Source organism: Hyla sarda, chromosome 1 (assembly GCF_029499605.1).
Source record: "Hyla sarda isolate aHylSar1 chromosome 1, aHylSar1.hap1, whole genome shotgun sequence".
Taxonomy (NCBI): Eukaryota; Metazoa; Chordata; class Amphibia; order Anura; family Hylidae; genus Hyla; species Hyla sarda.
Genome location: NC_079189.1, coordinates 428,138,985 through 428,155,791, shown reverse-complemented (window position 1 = coordinate 428,155,791; position 16,807 = coordinate 428,138,985). Strand labels below are relative to the sequence as shown.

The 16,807-nt window shown below is 48.3% G+C and overlaps 1 protein-coding gene across 1 annotated transcript in view; it reads right to left on the bottom strand.

Annotated features, from left to right (window-relative positions):
• The window catches only part of HSCB (HscB mitochondrial iron-sulfur cluster cochaperone), a 28,453-nt gene that overhangs the window by 1,592 nt on the left and 10,054 nt on the right, over nucleotides 1-16,807 (bottom strand). The window contains exon 5 of the mRNA XM_056529671.1: nucleotides 206-253. Coding sequence (XP_056385646.1) covers nucleotides 206-253 — 48 coding nt within the window. The remainder of the gene's footprint in view (nucleotides 1-205; nucleotides 254-16,807) is intronic.

The window sequence follows — 16,807 nt, the reverse complement described above, 5'->3', positions numbered from 1 at the left end:
ATGGGAACTGTATTGAAAACAGTGGTGTGAACCCAGCCTAATTAACTTACCAATACATAATGTAGAAGTACAGTATATATTTGGGTAGGCTTTGGTCACATGTTAAACTATTAAAAAGCCTTGCCCCTCTGAGATACTGTATCTTCACTATTATTTTTGAACACTAGAGGTCGGCACAGCAAATAATAAATAAATAAATATTTACCTTTTTCAAAAGCTTCTCTAATATTTTCAGTCAATGACTGACACGTCTCTGTAAAACAATTAAAAAGTTAACTGCAAAATATTACTGCACACACTGTATTTGAAAGTGAGAGTAAACAACCATGTATAAATATTACTTCACATTAACGATAAGAATCACTACATTACAATATTTAGTGCATGGTCTATTTCTTCAATCTTATATCCTTAACCTCTTAAGGACCCAGGGTGTATGGGTACGCCCTGGCTCCCTGGTGCTTAACCTGTTCAGGACCCAAGACATATGCATACGTCTTGGGACCCTGGTACTTAAGGACCCAGGACGTATGCATACGTCCTGAGTCATTCCGGTCTCCGCCACTCACCGGGCAGAGATCGGAAGCGGATGCCTGCTGAAATCGTTCAGCAGGCATCCATGGCAAATGCCGAGGGCGGCCATGTAGGCCCCCATGTCGGCGATCGCCGCAAATCGCGAGGGAAATCGCCACTGCGATCTGCGGCGATACCGGGCTGATCGGGTCTCTGGGACCCGACCGCCCGGTAATTTTGCATGATCCCGGTTGTCACAGAAAGCCAGGACCATGCTGAAGTATAGGAGCGAGGTGGCAAGCCTGCCACCTCCTCCGATCCCCTGCGATTCCTCGGTTAGCTAACCGACCAATCGCAGGGGGGGGGGGGCGGTTACTTCCTCCCTCCCGCCCTGCCCGGTCCCTGGAAGTCCGGAGAGAACGGGAGGAAGACCGGAGGACGCGGCGGGGGACGGGGGAGTGCTGGGGCCCAGCCCCGGTACTTACCTCGTCCCTGAAGGCGGCGGTGGCGACAGGTGAGTGGATCTTCGGCGGCGTCGCAGGACATTTGAAGCCCAGACCGCCGTAAAGCGATTGGGACTGCTCCATTTGGTCCCCTTACACTACAACTCCCAGCATGCCCAGACAGCCCTTGGCGTCCGGGCATGCTGGGAGTTGCAGTTTTGCAACATCTGGAGGTCAACAGTTTGGAGACCACTGTGCCCATCCAGATGTTGCAAAACTACACATCCTCAGCATGCCCTTACTGTCCAGGCACGCTGGGAGTTTTAGTTCTGTAACATCTGGCACTTCAGATGTTGCAGAACTACAACTCCCAGCATGCCTGGACAGTTTTGGCATACTGGGAGTTGTAGTTTTGCAACATCTGGAAGGACAGAGATTGGGAACCACTGTATTAGTGGTCTGCAAACTGTAGTTCTCCAGATGTAGCAAAACTACAACTCCAAGCATGCTGGGAGTTCTAGTTCGGCAACATCTGGCTCTAAAGATGTTGCCGAACTACTACTTCCAGCATGCCTGAGAATGTTTGGGAGTAGTGGTTTTGCAACGACTGGAGGCACACTGGTTGGGAAACATTGTCTGTTTCCTAACTCAGTGTTTCCCAACCCGTGTGCCTCCAGCTGTTGCAAAACTATAACTACCAGCATGCACTGATAGACTGTGCATGCTGGGAGTTGTATTTTGCAACAGCTGAAGGTCCCCCCCCCCCCCTGTGAATGTACAGGGTACATTCACATGGGCAGAGGGCTTACAGTGAGTATCAGGCTGCAAGTTTGCGGGAAACTCGCTGTAATCCCCCTTCCCGTGTGACTGTACCCTAAAAACACTACACTAACACAAAATAAAATAAAAAGTAAAAAACACTATATATACACATACCCCTACACAGCCCCCCTCCCCTCCCCAATAAAAATGAAAAACGTCTGGTACGCCACTGTTTCCAAAATGGAGCCTCCAGCTGTTGCAAATCAACAACTCCCAGTATTGCAGGACAGCCGTTGAGTGGCCAAGCATGCTGGGAGTTTTGCAACAGCTGGAGGCACCCTGTTTGGGAATCACTGGCGTAGAATACCCCTATGTCCAACCCTATGCAAATCCCTAATTCAGGCCTCAAATGGACATGGCGTTCTCTCACTTCGGAGCCCTGTCGTATTTCAAGGCAACAGTTTAGGGCCACATATGGGGTATCGCCGAGAAATTGCCTAAAATTTTGGGGGGCTTTTTCTCCTTTCACCCCTTATGAAAAGGTGAAGTTGGGGTCTTCACCAGCATGTTAGTGTAAAAAAAAAAATTTTTTACACTAACATGCTGGTGTTGCCCTATACTTTTCATTTTGACAAGAGGTAAAAGGGGAAAAAAGCCCCCCAAAATCTGTAATGCAGTTTCTCCCGACTACGGGGATATCCCATATGTGGGCGCAAAGTGCTCTGGGGGCGCACAACAAGGCCCAGAAGGGAGAGTGCACCATGTACATTTGAGGTGATTTGCACAGGGGTGGCTGATTGTTACAGCGGTTTTGACAAACGCAAAAAAAACAAAACCCCACATGTGACCCAATCTCGGAAACTACACCCCTCACGGAATGTAATGAGGGGTGCAGTGAGAATTTACCTGGTGTCTGACAGATCTTTGGAACAGTGGGCTGTGCAAATTAAAAATTTTGTACAGCCCACTGTTCCAAAGATCTGACAGACACCAGTGGGGGGTAAATGCTCACTGTACTCCTTGTTACGTTCTTCAAGGGGTCTAGTTTCCAAAATGGCATGCCATGTGGGTTTTTATTTTGCTGTCCTGGCACCATAGGGGCTTCCTAAATGCGACATGTCCCAGAGCAAAATTTGCTGTCAAAAAGCCAAAATATGACTCCTCTTCTGAGCATTGTAGTTCGACCGTAGTGCACTTCAAGTCAACTTATGGGGTACCTCGATACTCAGAAGAGATTGGGTTACAAATTTTGGGGGGTATTTTCTGCTATTAACCCTTGCAAAAATGTGAAATGCAAAAGTCGTGAAACACCTCTGGGGTATTAAGGCTCACTTAATTCCTTGTTACGTTCCTCAAGGGGTCTAGTTTCCAAAATGGTATGCCATGTGTTTTTTTTTTTTGCTGTTCTGGCACCATAGGGGCTTCCTAAATGCAACATGCCCCCCAAAAACCATTTCATAAAAACGTACTCTCCAAAATCCCCTTGTCGCTCCTTCGCTTCTGAGCCCTCTACTGCGCCCGCCGAACACTTTACATAGACATATGAGGTATGTCCTTACTCGAGAGAAACTGGGCTACAAATATAAGTATACATTTTCTCCTTTACCCCTTGTAAAAATTCAAAAATTTGGTCTACAAGAAAATGCGAGTGTAAAAAATTTAGATTGTGAATTTTCTCCTTCACTTTGCTGCTATTCCTGTGAAACACCTAAAGGGTTAAAACGCTGACTGAATGTCATTTTAAATACTTTGGGGGGTGCAGTTTTTATAATGGGGTCATTTGTGGGGTATTTCTAAGATTAAGACCCTTCAAATCCACTCCAAACCTGAACTGGTCCCATAAAAATAGTGAGTTTGAAAATTTTGTGAAAAATTGGAAAATTGCTGCTGAACTTTGAAGCCCTCTGGTGTCTTCCAAAAGTAAAAACTCAATTTTATGATGCAAACATAAAGTAGACTTATTGTATATGTGAATAAAAAAAAAAAATTATTTGGAATATCCATTTTCCTTACAAGCAGAGAGCTTCAAAGTTAGAAAAATGCAAAATTTTCTAATTTTTCATCAAATTTAGGGATTTTTCACCAAGAAAGGATGCGTTACCACAAAATGTTACCACTATGTTAAAGTAGAATATGTCACGAAAAAACTATCTCGGAATCAGAATGATAACTAAAAGTATTCCAGAGTTATTAATGTTTAAAGTGACCGTGGTCAGATGTTCAAAAAATGGCCGGGTACCTGTACGCCTCCGGGAATTTTGGTCCCCGCCGGGCGGGAACCGGACCATGGAGACTGCTGATATTTATCAGCAGGCATACAGTGCAAACCCCCCCATATCGTCAATTCAGACCGGCGATCTGTGGCGATTCCGGGTCATACGGGTCCCCGGAAAATAAGGGGGATTGGGAGTGTCCAAGACACCCACGATCCCCCCTGAAGGGATAGGACCGACCAATAGACGATCGGGGGGGGACTGTCCTGTGACCGGCGCCGGAGATCCACTTACCATCAGCGGCGGCGATGAAATGCGGCTGGCTCCCTGGTGCAGACTACGGAAGCCGGTGAGTTGCCGAGCAACATCTGGAGGGCTACAGTTTGGAGACCCCTATACAGTGGTCTCTAAACTGTAACCCTAAAGATGTTGCAAAACTACAACTCTCAGCATGCTCAGACAGCTGTTTGTAGTTTTGCAACAGTTGGAAAGCTACAGTTTGGAGATCACTGTGCGGTGAGTTTCTAAACAGTGGCCCTCTAAATCTTACAAAACTACAACTCTCAACATGCACGAACATGTAGTTGCGTACCTCCAGCTATTGTATAACTACATCTCCCAGCATGCCCTTCAGCGATCAGTACATGCTGGGAGTTTTAGATTCCAACAGCTGGAGGCAAACTGGTTGGAAAATACTGAGTTAGGTAACAGAACCTAACTGAAGGTTTTCCAACCAGTGTGCCTCCAGCTGTTGCAAAAGTACAACTCCCAGCATGCACTGTCTCTCAGTGCATGCTGGGAGTTGTAGTTTTGCAACAGCTGGAGGTTTGCCCTTCCATGTGAATGAACAGGGTACATTCACACGGGCGGGTTTACAGTGAGTTTCCTGCTTCAAGTTTGAGCTGCGGCAAATTTTCCGACACAGCACAAACTCCTAGCATGAAACTCACCGTAAACCCCCGCCAGTGTGAATGTACCCTAAAACCACTACACTACACTAACAAATAATAAAGGGTAAAACACTACATGTACACACCCTTACACTGTCGCCCCCCCACAATAAAAATGAAAAATGTATCGTACAGCAGTGTTTCCAAAACGGAGCCTCCAGCTGTTGGAAAACAACAACTCCCAGCATTTCCAGACAGCCACTGACTGTCCAGGCATGCTGGCAGTTTAGCAACAGCTGGAGGCACCCTGTTTGGGAATCACTGGCGTAGAATACCCCTATGTCCACCCCTACGCAATCCCTAATTAAGTCTTCACTTCGGAGCACTGTTGTATTTCAAGGAAACAGTTTAGGGCCACAAATGGGATATTTCTGTACTCGGGAGAAATTGCGTTACAAATTTTGGAGGGCTTTTTCTCCTTTTACCCCTTATGAAAAGGAAAAGTTCGGGTCTACACCAGCGTTAGTGTAAAAAAAATAAAAAATGTTACACTAACATACTGGTGTTGCCCCATACTTTTTATTTTCACAAGAGGTAAATGGAAAAAAAAAAAGACCCCAAAAATTTGTAATGCAATTTCTCCTGAATACGGAAATACCCCATATGTTGGCGCAAAATGGTCTGCGGACGCACAACAAGGCTCAGGAGTGAGAGCGCACTATGTACAGTTGAACCTACATTGGTGATTTGCACAGGGGTGGCTGATTTTACAGCGGTTCTGACAAATACAAAAAAATAAATACCCACACGTGACCCCATTTTGGAAACTACACCCCTCACGGAATGTAACAAGGGGTATAGTGAGCCTTAACACCCCACAGGTGTTTGGTGAATTTTCATTAAAGTTGGATGGGAAAACAAAAAAAAAATTTTTTAGTAAAATGCTGGTGTTACCTTAATTTTTATTTTATTTTCACAAGGTAAAATAGGAAAAAAAAGCCTCCCAAAATTTGTAACCCCATTTCTTCTGAGTAAGCACATACCCCATATGTGGATGTAAAGTGCTCTGCGGGAGAACTACAATGCTCAGAAGAGAGGGAGTGCCATTGGGATTTTGGAGAAAATTTGCCCTGAATTGAAGGCCATGTGTGTTTACAAAGCCCTCAAAGTGCCAGAACAATGACCCCCCCCACCACATGTGACCCCATTTTGGAAACTGCACCCCTCATGGTATGTTATAGGGGCTACAGTGAGCATTTACGCCCCACAGGTGTCTGACAGATTTTTGCAACAGTGGCCCATGAAAATGAAGTATTAAATTTTTCATTTGCTCAGCCCACTGTTCCAAAGATCTGTCAAACGTGAAAAAGGTCAATGGCGCTCCTCCTCTTCTGAGCATTGTAGTGCGCCAGCAGAGCACTTGATGTCCACGAGTGGGATATTTTAATACTCAAGAAATGGGGTTACAAATTTTGAGGGGGCATTTTCTCCTATTACCCCATGTAAAAATGTAAAATTTGGGGAAAACATTTTTTTTTTCATTTACACTTTGTTTGGGATGTTCATTTTCCTTATGAGCAGAGAGTTTCCAAGTAAAAAAAAAATGCAAAATTTTCAAATTTTTCATCAAATTTTCAAATTTTTCACCAAGAAATGATGCAAGTATCAACGAAAATTTACCACCAACAAAAAATGTTGTTGGATCTGACGGGTACGCTTTAATATAGAGGAGAAAAATCATTACAGACAGAGATAATCACTGGTTACCACTAAACACCTATTGTTCACTGGGCAACTTTATTATGAAAACTACACTTAGGGTAGGGTTAAACGTGCCGTATTTTGCTGCTGCGTATTTTCCTACCCATTGAAGTCAATGAGTAGCAAAATCAGGTGTGTATTTTGCTACCCACTGACTTCAGTGGGTAGGAAAATATGCACCAGCAAATATACAGCAAAATATGGCACGTGTTACCCTACCCTTAAAGGGTAGGGTCACACGTGCTGTATTTTGCTGAAGGTTTTTCTGCAGCTGATTTTCTACCCATTGACATCAATAGGAAGGAAAATAAACAGCAAATACGAAGCAAAATATGGAAGGTGTGACCCTACCCTAAAGGTGTATTCACACAGTATCCTGTGCATATTTGATGCACAGGATTTGAAGCTGAAGATTTTCTGCTGCAGAGTTCAATATAAACAAATTGACTGAACACAGCTCCAAATCTGCAGCTTCAAATCCTGCACAGCAAATATATGCAGAATGCTGTACACATGTGAATACACCCTAAAACAACAAAGTAACAAGGAGATTTTTTTTATTACTTACCATAAAATCTCTTTCTCAAAGGATCCATTGGGGGACACAGACCATGGGTGTATGCTGCTGTCTCTAGGAGGTGTGACACTATGGCAACAAGAAAAGTTGACTCCTCCCAGCAGGATATACCCGCCTCCAGGCCCTGAGCTAATCAGTTTTAGTTCCAGAGCAATAGGAGAGGACCGACAGGTCGAGAAGAAAACACGAACTGTCGGAGAATCAGAAAATATATATAACTGAACACACCCTCGGACAGAGAACCAAAGAGAAACCCAAAAGGGCGGGAGCCGTGTACCCCAATGGATCCTTCGAGAAAGAGATTTTACGGTAAGTAATAAAAAATCTCCTTTTCTCTATCGGCTCCATTGGGGGACACAGACCATGGGACATACCAAAGCCGTCCCTTGGGTGGCAAGAAGAAAACCCGGTTAGGCGGACGGCTGAACCACCGCCACCTGCAGCACCTTCCGGCCCACACCAGCATCAGCCGATGCGAATGTATGAACCTGGTAAAACCTCGAGAAAGTATGCAAGGATGACCAGGTAGCCGCTTGCAGATCTGCAAGGCCGAGGCCTTGTTCTGGAGAGCCCAAGAAGCCCCAACAGAACGGGTAGAATGAGCCAAAACCCTGAAGGGAGGGATCTTTCCCCTACAGTGATAGACTTCCGAAATAGCAGACCGGATCCACCGAAAAATGGCGGCCTTGGAAGCAGGTTGTCCCTTGCAACGACCTTCCGTAAGGACGAAAAAGGATCACACTGACGAAAGGAAGCGGTGACAGAGAGGTAGGACCGAACGTCCCGCACCACAGCCAGATTGTGGAGTAAACGCTCCTTGGGATGAGAAGGAGCGGAACAAAAGGACGGAAGGACGAAGTCCTCATTGAGATGAAAAAACAAAACGACTTTAGGCAAAAAAGAAGGATCTGGCCAGAAAATGACCTTGTCCTGGTGAATCACCAGAAACGGAGAACGGAAGGAAAGAGCTGCCAATTCGGACACTCTCCGAATAGAGGCGATAGCTATACGAAAAGCCACTTTCCAAGAAAGAATGCGCAAGGACACTTCCCTAAGAGGTTCGAAAAGGGGGACCTTAGAGGACACCCAGAACCAGATTTAAGTCCCACGGGGGAGAAGGGGACCGATAAGGAGGGGCAGCATGTGCTACTTCTTGAAGGAAGGTCCGGACATGAGAATTAGAAGCCAGAGGATGCTGGAAAAGAAAAGAAAGGGCCGAAACCTGACCCATAAGGGAACTGAGAGACAACCCCAGTTCCAATCCCGACTGCAAGAAGAGAGAAGACGGGAAACCGAAAAGGTAACAGGATTCAAGACCTGAGATTCACACCAACTAAAATAAGACCGCCAGGTACGGTGGTAAATTTTTGCCGAGGAGGACTTACGAGCCCTGAGCATGGTGCAAATGACTTGGGAAGAGAAACCGCGGCTCTCAAAACTGCGGTCTCGACCGCCACGCCGTCAAGCAGAGACTGTAATAGGGGTGGCACAGGAGACCCGAGATAGGATGTCTGGATGATAGGATGGGCCGACCGGGCCCAGGCTGGGCCACTAGAATGGCGGAAACGTCCCAGAGAGTTTCCTCTGGACCCCGAAAAGAGAAGAAAGGGAGGAAACATATGGTAGGGCAAAGCCCGACCACCAAACAGACAAGGTAGGGCAAGGCTCGACCAAGAGAGAGGAACGCTTCGGTTGTGGCAGGACAAGCAGAGGTCCACGCCTGGAGCGCTCCAGGGGTTGCAGATCACAGCAAACACCCCTGGATGTAGGGACCAGTGGCCTTGGACGACTGAGGACCGGCCGAGAAGACCACATCCCAGGGATGGCCAGACTGAAGATAACAGATAGCCGGAAACCTGAGTTCCACCCAGGAGGGAAATTCCCAAGAAGCAAGCAAAGAAAGAATTGCCCTAGGCCCCAAAATGTTGAAAGGGAAAAAGCTTCTCGAGGGGCCAAGAACCCAGACCGGGCGGTCCCTGAAAACACCTCCCCAGCCTGACAAACTGGCAGGGATGGACAGGAAGGAGCAACCCAGAAAAAAATGAGGGGGAAAATGAAGCCACCATAGAAAGGACCGACAAGACTGACTAGAGAGAACGATCTTGCGGTCAAGAGACAATGGAGACCTGTCCCACCGGAAAAAAAAAAAATCACCAGTTGAAGAGGTTGGTGATAAAACTGGGCCAATGACACGGCCTCCATGACCGCCGCCAATCGACCCAAGACATCCATGCAAAAGCGAATGGAAACTGGAGCAGGGAGCTGAAGTCAGACTCTTGAAAAGAATCGGCGGAGTCGAAAGCGGGCAGAGGCCGCATCGAACTGGAGCCCCAGGAGAGCGGTTGGGCTTGTCCCAAATGACCAACCAACCGAAGTGAGACAAGGTCTGGAGGTTGAGACTAAGACTCTCCAGGATCTGGGTCCAGCTGGAGCTCAGATCAGGAGGTAGTCCAAATAAGGAACCACGGAAACAACTGTTGTCTGTAAAAAGGCTATCACAGGCGCCAGGACTTTGGTAAAGGTCCGTGGAGAAGTGGCCAGACCAAAATGGATAGCCACAATAGAAAATGACCGTCCGCAACTGCAGAGCGGAGGTACCGCTGATGACCGGGAAACAATGAGATGTGGAGGCAGGCATCCTTGATGTCCACCGACGAATGAAAACTCCCCTTGAACCATGGACGCCAGCACCAAACGGAGAGACTCCTTTCGGGATGGGAACGCAAGATGCTGGCTGAGATACTCGAGAACCAAGACTGGGCAAACAAACGGCTTTCTTGGAGACAGCAAAGAGGTTGGAATAAACCTAGAAAACATTCCCCTGAAGCTGCATGTCCAGGTGACCAACCATCCGAGAGAGGTCGGTGGGTTGGGGGGGGCGACCCTTCAGGCCGAGGAAGGCCTGTGGGTGCCTGATGGGGCCGCCAAATGGCCGGAACGGATAGCAGACCTCTGGGAGGAATGGGATCGGAAAGAGGAGCCCTCCTCCCATGAAGGCTGCCTGGCTGGACCCTTTGATGGTACCAAAGGTCCGCAGAACCGGAAGGAGGACTTACGACGGAAAGCGGTTCTGTGAGTCTCACCAGAGGAAATAAAGAACTCTTTTTCCGCCCGTCGCCTCACTTCCTGAAGGTGGCGTCCTTCCAGGCTTAAAGCCACATGAAGGGACGGTGGCTACCAGATACCTTTTCGTAAAGGCCGTACAGTGGAACAGTGCACAAGGCCGTACAGCCGTACAGTGCACATGGAAGCAGAACACAGAAAAATCTCCGTCTGCGGAGCATCGGAGAGCTAGATTAAATAAATCCTCTGGAGGGACCGTGAAGACTGGCGGAGTTGGGAGACCATACTAAAAGGGCCTTTGACACCCAGGCAGAAGTAAAAGCAGGAAGAACCTGCTGCCTCAAAAGGCAGAGATTGCCAAAGTAACCACCTTCATGTCTGCAGGATTCTTGAAGGCAGCCGCATCAGCCAACGGCCGGGTAGGCGCCTTAGAGAGGCGGGAGACCGGCAGATCCACAGTTGGAGAGGAGGTCCACGGAGCAATGAAAGTCCTTGGTGAAGGAATACCGCGCTTGAACCTTCTTCGTTTCCTGAAACTTCTTGTCAGGGTGACTTCAGGCGGATACCCGCAGGGCTTAAAATTCAGCGTGAGAGCTGAAAGGAGACTTCTGGAGTTACGTCCGAAGTTCCTGGGTCCTTTAGATGGAAGGTGTCTCTTATGGCCGCAACCAATGAGTACACCACATTAAGCACATCCGTGCGGTCCTCTGAATCGGAGGCCGAATCAGAAACTTCTTCCACAAGTTCTCCAGGTGAATGGAAACCTGTGAGGCGGCCCTAGAAGAGAGACACGGACCTAGTACGCGGGTCTGGCGAGCCATAGCGGCGACCCTGGGAGCATTCTCTAGAGGAGCGAAGCTTGCTACAGGTCGGAGTAACGGGGCGATGCCTGCAAGGGAAGCGCCCGTGCGAAGACTCGGGGGATGAGTCAGATGACACACCCCTATGATGCTGCAAGAACGTCAGAATAGGGGGAGAGTGGGACCCTCCGGAGGGCAGTTGTAGAGAGGGCCTCTCCAAGGCAGTCACCACATAATGGGTGACTTGAGCCAAGTCGGATATAGACTGGGAGAGGGAGGGAACCCAGGCTGGAGGGGCGGCCGAACCCACCGGGTCTGGAAGAACAACCGGAGTAGAGTAGCAGGGGGGTCTGGGGGAGCAGTGGAGCAGGCAGAACAAGTGGTTCAGCAGAACCAGACAGTTTAGAGTTACAGTATTAACAGATTAAAGGAGTGGCTAACACTCCAGTTAACTGTTTAGAGGGAGGCCGTTCTGGGCCTCTCTCACCCAAGGCTGTGTTCCATTTCACTGTGTTGCTGATAGTCTGCTTATCTTACTGTTTCACATGCCTTGAGATCCCCATGGACCACAATGGACATTTTTTTTTTTTTTTTTTTATGAAACCACAACACTGTAACACACTGTCCCACCCCGGGACTCGAACCCGTGGTAGTCTCCAGGCTGTCAGAGAGGAGAAATGCCGGCCAATAGCAAGGGAGGGGCGTGTTAGGAGCAGGGGGCACTGCTGATTGGCCACTGCCACCATAATTGCGCGCACAGCGCTGATTACTGGACAGTTCGCGCCCTGAGAAGTATTAACAAGAAGTCCCGTAATGGCGCCCGCTCCTTGCCCCGAGTGTACTCGCAGGGAACTGAGCGGACTAGACATCGCCGGGGCAGCCGCTGCTGAAAGTGAAACTAAGCCGGCGCTCAGAGCGCCCGCATAGAAGAACGCCGCGGCTGTCAGCCGCTTCAATGTAAAAAAAACACACAATCAAATTTTTAAAGGGGTGATTAGTACCCCTTTAAATCTAATCACATGCACCTAAGGAGAAAGGGAAATATACTCACCTCAGTCAGAAGAATTTACCTCATGAAGTCTTCCTATGAAGTCTTCAGTCAGCTTTTATCACCTGCATCATGCCGGGCTACCATGTGCGAGAGAGGCGAGCAGGGAGATAGGGTGACTCGGACCCATGAGGTACAAACCCAGGCGCTGACCGTTGGCGAGAGGGGGTGAACAGCGCATATACGCAATGTCTGTGCCCCCTTACTCGCAATGGGGAAACAGTGAGCTGCAGTTACTGAGTCCCCACCTGAAAACAGGAAAGAAAATGGAATAAAAAAAAAAATCTAACACATCCCTAAATCTCGGAAAATAATAAAACATAAGACCTGGTCTGGAGAGAACTCCAGACCATGTCCACCTCCTTAGACACTAAGCTTAAACTGATTAGCTCAGGGCCTGGAGGCGGGTATATCCTGCTGGGAGGAGACGACTTTTCTTGTTGCCATAGTGTCATACCTCCTAGAGACAGCAGCATACACCCATGGTCTGTGTCCCCCAATGGAGCCGATAGAGAAAATAGGACCGATAAAGCAGCGAAAACTATGGGTATGGTTTTAAAGGGGTACTCCGGTGGAATTTTTTTTTTATTTAAATAAACTGGTGCCAGAAAGGTAAACAGATATGTACATTACTTCTATTGAAAAATCTTAATCCTTCCAGTACTTATTAGCTGCTGAACACTACAGAGGAATTTCTTTTCTTTTTGGAACACAGTGCTCTCTGCTGACACCTCTGTTCATTTTAACCTCTTAAGGACGCAGGGCGTACCTGTACGCCCTGCGCCCGTTGTTTAAAACGGGGTGACCCTCGCATCACAATGGGTCGGTCCCGGCTGCTATTCATAGCCGGGACCCTGGGCTAATAGTGCGTGGCACTGATCGTTGTGCCGCGTGCTATTAACCCTTCAGAAGCGGCAGCTCAGTCGGGCTGATCGGGACTATCGCGATAAAATCACCATGTCCCGATCAGCTAGGATGCGAGCGGAGACCCCCTTACCTTGCTCTGTCGCATCCGATCGGCGTCTGATTGCTCCAAGCCTGAGCTACAGGCTTGAGCAATCAATCCCCTATCTCACTGATCCATGCAAAGCTATGGCTTTGCAGGGATCAGGTTAAAAGGTCAGTGTGTGCAGTGTTATAGCTCCCTATAACACTGCAAAAAAAAAAATTTTTACAAAAAAGTCATTTAACCTCTTCCCTAATAAAAGTTTGAATCACCCCCCTTTTCCCATATAAAAAAAAAAAACTGTGTAAATAAAAACAAACATGTGTGGCATCGCCGCGCGCGTAAATGTCCGAACTATAAAACTATATTGTTAATTAAACCGCACGGTCAATGGCATACGCGCAAAAAAATGCCAAAATCCAAAATTGCGTATTTTTGGTCACTTTTTTTATATCATAAAAAAAAATATTATTAAAAAGCAATCAAAAAGTCCGATCAATGCAAAAACGGTACCGATAAAAACTGGAGCAGGGATAAAAACCGATAAAAACAGAACACGGTGCAAAAAATGAGCCCTCATACCGGCCCGTACGCGGAAAAATAAAAAGTTATAAGGGGTCAGAAGATGACAATATTAAATGTATAAATTTTCCTGCATGTAGTGCTGAAATAATACAAAATAAAACATATATAAGTAGGGTATCATTTTCATTGTATGGACCTACAGAATAAAGAGGTGTCATTTTTACCGAAAAATGCACTGCGTAGAAACGGAAGCCCCCAAAAGTTACAAAATGAAATTTTTTCTTAAATTTTGTCGCACAATGAATTTGTTTTCCCTGTTGCTGTGGATTTTTGGTAAAATGACTGAGGTCACTGCATAGTAGAATTGGTTGCGCAAAAAATAAGCCAACATATGGAATTTTATGTGCAAAATTGAAAGCGTTATGATTTTTAGAAGGTGATGAGGAAAAAATGAAAATGCAAAAAACATAGATATTTGTTTACTTACCGTAACATCTTTTTCTCGGAGGATCCATTGGGGGACACAGACCGTGGGTTGTATGCTGCTGTCTCTAGGATGTGTGACACTATGGTAATAAAAAAAAAGTCAGCTCCTCCCAGCAGGATATACCCGCCTTCAGGCTCTGAGCTAATCAGTTTAAGTTCCAGAGCAATAAGAGGAGACACACAGGTCAAAAAAAAAAAAACTGTCAGAGAACCAGTAGAAAATGCATAACTGAACACACCCTGGGACAGAGAACCAAAGGAAAATACCAAAAAGGGCGGGAGCTGTGTCCCCCACACAGACACAGACACAGACCGTGGGACGTACCAAAGCCGTCCCTTGGGTGGGCAGATAAGCAGTCAAGCAGACGGCCGATCCACTGCCGCCTGCAACACTTTACGAACCAGACTAGCATCAGCCGATGAGAAAGTATGAACTCTGTAAAACCTCGAGAAAGTCTGCAAAGACGACCAGGTAGCCGCCTTGCAAATCTGCGAGGCCGAGGCTCTATTCTGGAGAGCCCAGGATGCCCCAAAAGAACGGGTAGAATGAGCCACAACCCTGAAAGGAGGAATCTTCCCCTTACAGCGATAGGCTTCCGAAATGGCGGACCGAATCCACCGAGAAATGGTGGCCTTGGAAGCAGGTTGTCCCTTGCAACGACCTTCCCGTAAGGACAAAAAGGAAATCACACTGACGAAACAAAGTAGTGATGGAGAGATAAGACCCAACAGCCCGAACTACATCCAGCTTGCGTAGTAAGCGCTCCTTAGGATGAGAAGGAGCAGGACAAAAGGACAATGTCCTCATTGAGATGAAAGGCGGAGACCACCTTAGGCAAAAAGGAATGATCTGGCCGGAAAACAACCTTGTCCTGGTGGATCACCAGAAATGGAGAACAGCAGGAAAGAGCTGCCAATTCAGACACCCTCCGGATGGAGGTGATAGCAGCAAGAAACGCCACTTTCCAAAAAAAAGGAGACGGAGAGACACCTCTCTAAGGGGCTCAAAGGGTGCACCCTGGAGGGCACTCAGAACCAAATTCAAGTCCCGAGAGGGTGACCGATGAGGAACAGCGTGCGCCACTCCTTGAAGGAAGGTCCGGACATGAAAATTAGAAGCCAGGGGCCGCTGGAAAAGAACAGCAAGGGCAGAAACCTGACCTCAAAGTGAACAGAGAGACAACCCCAGTTCCAACCCAGACTGTAAAAAGGAGAGAAGATGGGGAACAGAGAAGGTTACCGGGGAGAAGTCCTGAGCTTCACACCAACGAAAATAAGACCGCCAAGTACGGTGGTAAATTCTTGTGGAGGAGGGCTTACGAGCCCTGAGCATGGTGTGAATGACTTGGGAAGAGAACCCGCGGGCCCTCAACTGTAAATTGGGGTGGCAAAGAGGACCTTGAAGGTCAGGTCCGGACAGAGCAGAAGGCACAGTGGAGCGTCGTCCAGGAGCCTGACTATGTCGGCGTACCACGACCTTCATGGCCAATCTGGAGCTACCAGAATGGCGGGGACGTCCTCTGCTTTGAGCTTCCTCAGCACCCTTGGAAGGAGCGGAAGGGGAGGGAACAGAAAGGGTAGGCAAACCCCGCCCAAGGAATCACTAGGGCGTCCACGGCCAGAGCCTGAGGGTCCTGGGTCTTGGACACAAAAGGAAGGATCTTCCGATAGTGTCGGGACGCGAAGAGGTCCATGTCCCGAATGCCCCAGAGGTCGCAGAGCTGCGCGAAGACCTCTGGATGTAGAGACCACTCGCCAGGGTCGGGTGAGGACCGACTGAGGAAGTCCGCTTCCCAGTTGAGCACTCCCGGAATGTGAATCGCCGAAATGGCCGGAACCTTGCTTTCCGCCCAGGTGAGAATCTTGGTCACCTTGGCCATGGCTGCCAAGCTGCGAGTGTCGCCCTGTCGATTTATGTACGCCACGGCCGTGGCGTTGTCCGACAATGCGGACAGGACGGGACTGAAGACGGGACTCCCAATGAAGACAAAGAAGAATTGTCCGTAATTCCAATATGTTTATCGGATGAAGGGTCTCCTGGGGAGACCAGAGTCCCTGAACCGTCCAATCGCTGAACACGCCACCCCAACCCGACAGGCTGGCATCCGTTGTAACAACCTGCCAGTGAAGGGGAAGAAATGACCGCCCTTGGAGAAGAAGGGGGGAGCGGAGCCACCAGAGCAGAGACTGACGGACCCTGCGAGGGAGAACAATCAGACGATCGAGGGACAGAGGAGACCTGTTCCATCGAGAGAGAATCGCCAGTTGAAGGGGGCGGTATTGAAACTGGGCAAAGGGTACGGCCTCCATAGTTGCCACCATCTGACCCAGGACTTCCATACAAGTGCGGATGGGGACTGAGACCTGGGCCCGAAGAGAGCGGACCCCTGAAGCGCCAGACGTTTGTCTGGCGGGAGACAAATTCGGGCAGAGGCCGTGTCGAATCGAAGTCCCAGGAAGGTTAGAGACTGGGTGGGACGGAGGACTGACTTGTCCCGGTTGACCATCCACCCGAAGCGATCCAGAGTGAGGAGAGTGACGTCCAGATTCTCCAGAGTCTGGGCTCTGGTTGGAGCCTTGATGAGAAGGTTGTCCAGATAGGGTATCACCGAGATTCCCCTCGACCGTAACAGGCCCATCACTGGCGCAAGGATCTTTGTAAAGACCCGAGGAGCTGTGGCTATGGTCTACGAGGGCTATGAATTGAAAAGTGCCCCTCCGGAACCACAAAGCTGAGGTACCGATGATGGCCTGGAAATATTGGCACATGGAGGTAGGCA